Raw genomic sequence first — 2,806 nt, forward strand, 5'->3', positions numbered from 1 at the left:
AATTAACAATTAATACTATTAATTATAGTTCTTTAATGTTAAGATTATCAAATATAAAATTTGTGTAAAAAAAATCTTAAGTGTAAGATAATTATCAATTAAAATATGCCTAAAAATAGGCTTTTTTATCATAAGTAAGTTAAAAAAATAATTTGATTATATTAAAGAAATAAAAAAAAAAGATCTTCTAAGATATAAGGACTTGGCGGCCACAATGTGAGACCTTAGGCAATTACCTAATTTACCTATATTTAAAGCCGCCCTTAATTTTTTCTGGAAGTGGGCACATTGATGTCAGTCTATTCAATCCATTGCATCCGCTACGAAGGATTAATCGCGGAATTAAAAAGCTTGATAGAGTTGAGAATTCAACGTGCAAACCCCAATTGAAGCTTAAGTTGGGGAATCCCAACCTGAAATGGCTCTGGTATCAGTCCTGATGAAGCAACTGCTGCAGCCTTTAATGGGCATATCAGAAATTTACAACCCTCCTCTGTCCATCTTTCTTCTTCTTCTTATCCTCTTGCTCACACTTGTGCAGTTGCTGAAAATCACCAGACGTAGTAGTAACCATCTCAACTTACCTCCATCCCCACCAAAGCTCCCCATTCTCGGCAACCTTCACCAGCTTCTGGGAACTCTCCCTCATCGCTCTCTCAAAGCTCTTTCGGAGAGGTACGGCCTTTTGATGTTCGTTTACTTTGGCAATTCTCCAACCTTTGTGGTTTCATCGGCTGAGTTGGCTGGTGAGATGTTTAAAACTCATGACATTGTGATCTCGAACCGGCCCAAAACCACACCTGCTAACATCCTCGTATATGAATGCCAAGATATCACGTTCTCTAATTACGGCGAGTACTGGAGACAAGCTCGGAAGATTTGTATTCTTCAACTCTTGAGTGTGAGAAGAGTGCAATCATTTCAGTATGTTAGAGATGATGAAGTTTCAAGTTTGGTAACTAAAATTCGCCTCTCGTGTCTTAATAAAGGAGGTCCTCTTAATTTAACAGAGATGCTACTGACTGCTTCCAGCAATATAGTTTCCCTCTGCGTTCTTGGGAAGAAAGCTGATGAAGAAGAAGAAAATATTGGAGACAGCAATAAGCTGGGAGAGTTGTCAAGAAGGCTGGAAGAGCAGCTTGCTGCCTTTTGTATGGGAGATATGTTTCCATCTTTGGCATGGTTAGATGTTCTCTCGGGATTCATTGGTCGTCTCAACGCAACTGCTAGAGCATTTGACGCTTTGCTTGATCAGGTGATTGAAGAGCACACGAACAAGGTATCAAAAGGAAGTGGGCATGATGATGACCAATCTGATAAAAAAGACTTTGTGGATATACTCCTCCAACTTCGAAAGGATGGCATGCTTGGGGCAGAGCTCTCTCAGGACAATCTTAAAGCAATTATCCTTGTCTGTCCTTCCTCTCAACCAGCTAGTCTTAATTCTTTTAATTATTAGCTCTCTCCTTTTCAAAAAAAAGAAAAAAATATTAGCTCTCTCTATATTTTTACATCTTTTACATACATCATGCACGCAAAACCGCGCTCTTGCATATACATAAACATACATCAATACTAAAGGCTTTTCATGTTTCACATTCTCAGGACATGTTTGTAGCAGGAACTGAGACTACTGCAACAACACTAGAGTGGGCAATGGCAGAGCTAGTGAAAAATCCAACTAGTATGAACAGAGTTCGAGAAGAGGTTAGAAGTGTGGCAAAAGGGAAATTAAATATAGACATGAAGGAAATTGAGAAGATGGACTATTTGAAATGTGTTGTCAAAGAAACTCTGAGGTTACATCCACCAGTTCCTCTCTTGGTTCCGCGAGAAATGGCAGAGAGTATCAAATGGAGAGGTTATGATATTCCTGCAAAAACTAGAGTGATTGTAAATGCATGGGCAATTCAAACAGATCCCCAAGTTTGGGACAGGCCAGAAGATTTCTTGCCAGACAGGTTTTTCGCTAACCCGGTGGATTGTAAAGGCCGAGACTTCCAATTTATCCCCTTTGGTGCTGGAAGAAGAGGATGCCCAGGGATATCATTTGCGTTAGCTGCAGTTGAGTATGTGATGGCCAACCTTTTGTACTGGTTTGATTGGAATTTGCCTCTTGGTGAAGTTGAGGAGAATTTGGACATGTCTGAAGTTAATGGGCTAGTGGTTCATAAGAAATTACCTCTTCATCTTGTGCCAACGCTCTACTCCCCTTGCTCTTAATCTTGATATGTCTAGAAAAATATCCATTGTACTTATATTCTAATCATGATTATCCTCTTTCAATTCCCTCTTGTGAAAAATTGTACCAGTGTTGTCTATTTTCTTCTATGTTCATGGACACCTTGAGGAGCAAGTTATTACCAATAAAATTTTATCTGTCCATATCATATTGGTCCTCTGCTTGATCTTTTCCATAAATTCCATCAATCGGTTTAGATTTAGAGAAATACAAAAAGTTAACAATTACCAATGGTGCTAGTAGTCGTGGTTGCAAAATATTATATCCATCGAGTTGATAGGAGATTAATTACAACTAATCAAGAACAAATAATTATGAAGCTGAAAAAAATATACAAATATGATTGACATGTTGACAGCAACGGCGAATATATATAATAGTAACACCAATCGTGTTGATGGGAGACTGTTTGTGAAAATTGTTTTCTCATTCATATTTTATATTCTTGTGGCTTGAAAGCGACTCTATGTCGCTCATTTATTTATTTTCTAGTTCTTATTTTATGTATACAGGTTGTTATTTCAAAATTCCACAATTTTGCATTGGAAAGGAAAGATAGCAAAA

At 37.9% G+C, this 2,806-nt stretch overlaps 1 protein-coding gene across 1 annotated transcript; it reads left to right on the plus strand.

The window, feature by feature from the left end:
- The first annotated feature begins 262 nt into the window (after nt 1-262).
- On the plus strand, nt 263-2,379 carry LOC18047387 (cytochrome P450 71A1). The gene is made up of 2 exons (XM_006442560.2): nt 263-1,411; nt 1,606-2,379. Exons 1-2 carry the CDS (start codon nt 419-421, stop codon nt 2,221-2,223), a joined length of 1,611 nt encoding a protein of 536 aa, XP_006442623.1. The 5' UTR covers nt 263-418; the 3' UTR covers nt 2,224-2,379.
- The last annotated feature ends 427 nt before the right edge of the window (nt 2,380-2,806 follow it).

This window comes from Citrus clementina, unplaced genomic scaffold (assembly GCF_000493195.1).
Source record: "Citrus clementina cultivar Clemenules unplaced genomic scaffold, Citrus_clementina_v1.0 scaffold_3, whole genome shotgun sequence".
Taxonomy (NCBI): Eukaryota; Viridiplantae; Streptophyta; class Magnoliopsida; order Sapindales; family Rutaceae; genus Citrus; species Citrus x clementina.